Raw genomic sequence first — 3,028 nt, 5'->3', positions numbered from 1 at the left:
CTGGGTAAATAAAACAGCTCACATGTCCATCAATCATCCATGATTCAATTTCAATGAATACAGTTAATTAGAAAAAGTGTGTTTAATTTCTGTTTGAAGATGTGAATAAAAAATAAATAAATTACGTTTTGTGATGTTGCTAATGATTTTCAAATTATATAATACAACATAACATCGGCTCCACATACAATTCCTTTTCCTGTCGAGTTTATTTGAATTTAGTACACGTGACTTAAAATCAGATAATGTCATAAGAACAACCCACACCTAAATGCACATATCATTTAATTGTGATGTAGCGGTTTGTACCGTGCTTTGCCCAGTGATCCTTCAGATCGACCGGATTTGAAAGATCATGATGCCCTTCTGCAGCAAGCCGGCTTAGAAGCTTGTTGAATGCGCTTCCGCTCATTTTCCGTCCACCAACTCGAGCATGCCTTTTGTTGGGCAGTGCTGGCAAAGGATACATTGATAGTGTGGTTGTGCAACACGATGATTGCCAACCTCCATTTCCCCATTTGTAGCATTGTCTGAGAACTCCTGTACATGAACATACCGGTGGTGGCATCGTTGTCTCGTCATAAACCACTTGGTTCAGCCCCACCATTTCTTGACTTTTCCAATCAGATTTCGATCCTATTAAGATATGCTTACTTGAATCTTCTTCTGTGTAGTCATGGGTCGTCTTCACAAACATTATCTTGGTTAAGTCGTCCTCGCTCTCTTTCTTAACCTTCCTCTGATTCTTTGGCCCTCTCTTATTAGCAGCGGTTTGTGTTGTCGCCTTTGGATCTTTCACTCTTTTACCTCGTTTTGGTTTGGCAGATTCCAAGGCGGAACCAGCAGGTGGTGATGTCGGGAGACCATCATTTGGCTCCATCTCTCTGGTTTCATATGCATTATCAGTCAACTGGGGTATGTGATGTTGTTGATGATGATGATGCATGTGCGGATGGTGCATGTGTTTTACACCACGTGACATTTGACATCCAGGTGGACCTGCTGACATATTGGCACCAGCGGCAGTAACCATGGAGTTCTCACGGTATTGGAGAGCTGTAAGAGCACTGTCTCTCTCCATTATCGCATTGTTGCGCTCAGCAATGGCCGTGTCTCGCTGAAGAAACGCCATATCCCTTTCAGCTATTGCTGCTTTTTTCTCTGATATCGCCAGATTTCTCTCCTGAATCGCTGCATCTCGTTCTGCTATTATTGACATAACTTGTTTCATCGATGGCTGATGCTGCATCATCCACTGTTTCATACCATGAACAGTAATACATTTCCATCAAAAACTATCTCAATGCTGAGGTATTCAGCAGCATGAGAAACAGTGTTAAACTGATAAGATGTACGCAACAGAGAAAAGTACGCAAAAAATGATTTCTGGAAAAAATATTGTCAAGGTACCTGGCCCTGAGCTGCTTTATGCCGACCATTCTCACGATGCCCACCATCATCCATTTGAGATATATAAAGTCCTCACGATATAGCTTCAACAATAACTGCTAATAGAAAATCAAAATAAAAGACTGATCCATCTTTAAACCTGCACATAGCCCAATCACCAAACAGTGTCAAAATACCATTTCATTCACCACCAAAGCATTCCTAGTATTAGTAACCAATACATGCATAAACTGAATATGAAGCAAAAAAAATTTTACATTTGAGTTCCAAAGTATATGATTCAGCAGATAAAAAGTAGCCAATTTTCAAAAACAAAACCCAGACTCAGATGACCAAAAATAGCAACATAAATATCAAAATTGTAAAAGAAAAGTTTCCTATATATAAATTGTGTCTGTTTCAGGAATTACAGCCAACTCACACAATATCCTATAGAGTCTCTTATAGAATTTGCTCACAGATTATTCCAAACTCAGCCAAAAGAAACACAGTAACATCAGTTTCAGTCAATGGTAGCAATCAGAATCACTAGCTAATTTGATTAAAAAAAACACAACTCAAAACTTTCCTACTCAAGATGATCAGCAACAACTCTAAAACCACATATTTAGATTTACACAATCTCCAGAAAAATAATAAATCCAAATTCTCCTCATCTAATAGCTAAAGAAAAAGGCAAAAACTCAACAAAATTAGCTTGAGACTACAAATGAATCAAATCGAGTAACTTGATTCATCAATTAGGATTCAGCCAAACCCTAATTACTTCAAATACACAACTTAATTGAACACAAACGAGCTTCGATTACTAGGAAATGAACTTCGAAACTTGCTAAAAGCTTCGGGAAACAAGTGAAATGAAAAGGGGCGGAGAGATATAGAGAAAGAGAAGATAGTGGAAGAGTAAGCAAAGCTTTACCGGAGGGAAGTAAAGAGAGGAACCGCCGGGAGATACAAAGAGACGACGGTGGTTTTGGTGATAACGAGCACAGCAGAGCAGAGAGAATGAAACCCTAATGAAAACTGCGAGATAGTAAAGAAAAATATCTTTGTGAAAGAAACAGATCGAGGAAGAGGAAGATGGATTTTTTTTCTTTCTTAAGTGTTTTTACTTGGTTGTTAAAAAAAAAAAACAAAGAAGAGTTTTCTTCCCGTTTGGTAAAACTTTTTTCTAAATCATTCACTTTTTTTTTACCCCCCATACAGCCATACGTAACTCAAACCAAACCAATCCAAACCAAACCAAAAGCTTCCTTCTCTCTAAACCTTTTTCCCTTCTCTCTGATACGGTTGTTTCTGCGGTCAGCTCTTCCGGCACCAGAGAGGACTCTTTTTTACTTTTTTTTCTGTTTCTTTTGTTCTTTTCGGTGTCGACTTCGCCTCTATAAAGCCGTCCTTCGACTTTAGTTGAGTTTCTCTAGATGGTGGTTTCCTGGAGCTTCTCGGCGCGTGAAGCAGAGTCTCTTGTAGTGGTGGTCGTTGGTGAAGGCTTGGTGAAAAGACTTGAGGACAGCGTCGAATCTAGGGCTAGATCTGGCGGATCTGGATTTGACGACTTCGTATGTCGATTTGTCTCTATAGTGGGTTCGTTGGCTTGGAGGAGAAGTGGGGGGGGGGG

The 3,028-nt window shown here is 39.6% G+C and overlaps 1 protein-coding gene across 1 annotated transcript; it reads right to left on the bottom strand.

The window, feature by feature from the left end:
• On the bottom strand, window positions 132-3,022 carry LOC104771371 (protein BASIC PENTACYSTEINE6). The gene is made up of 3 exons (XM_010495886.1): window positions 2,330-3,022; window positions 1,411-1,549; window positions 132-1,255 (listed from the first exon to the last, which is right to left on the bottom strand). Exons 2-3 carry the CDS (start codon window positions 1,462-1,464, stop codon window positions 281-283), a joined length of 1,029 nt encoding a protein of 342 aa, XP_010494188.1. The 5' UTR covers window positions 1,465-1,549; window positions 2,330-3,022; the 3' UTR covers window positions 132-280.

Source organism: Camelina sativa, chromosome 20 (assembly GCF_000633955.1).
Source record: "Camelina sativa cultivar DH55 chromosome 20, Cs, whole genome shotgun sequence".
Classification (NCBI taxonomy): Eukaryota; Viridiplantae; Streptophyta; class Magnoliopsida; order Brassicales; family Brassicaceae; genus Camelina; species Camelina sativa.
Note: the sequence above shows the minus strand (reverse complement) of the source record. Positions and strands in the feature narration are given on the sequence as shown.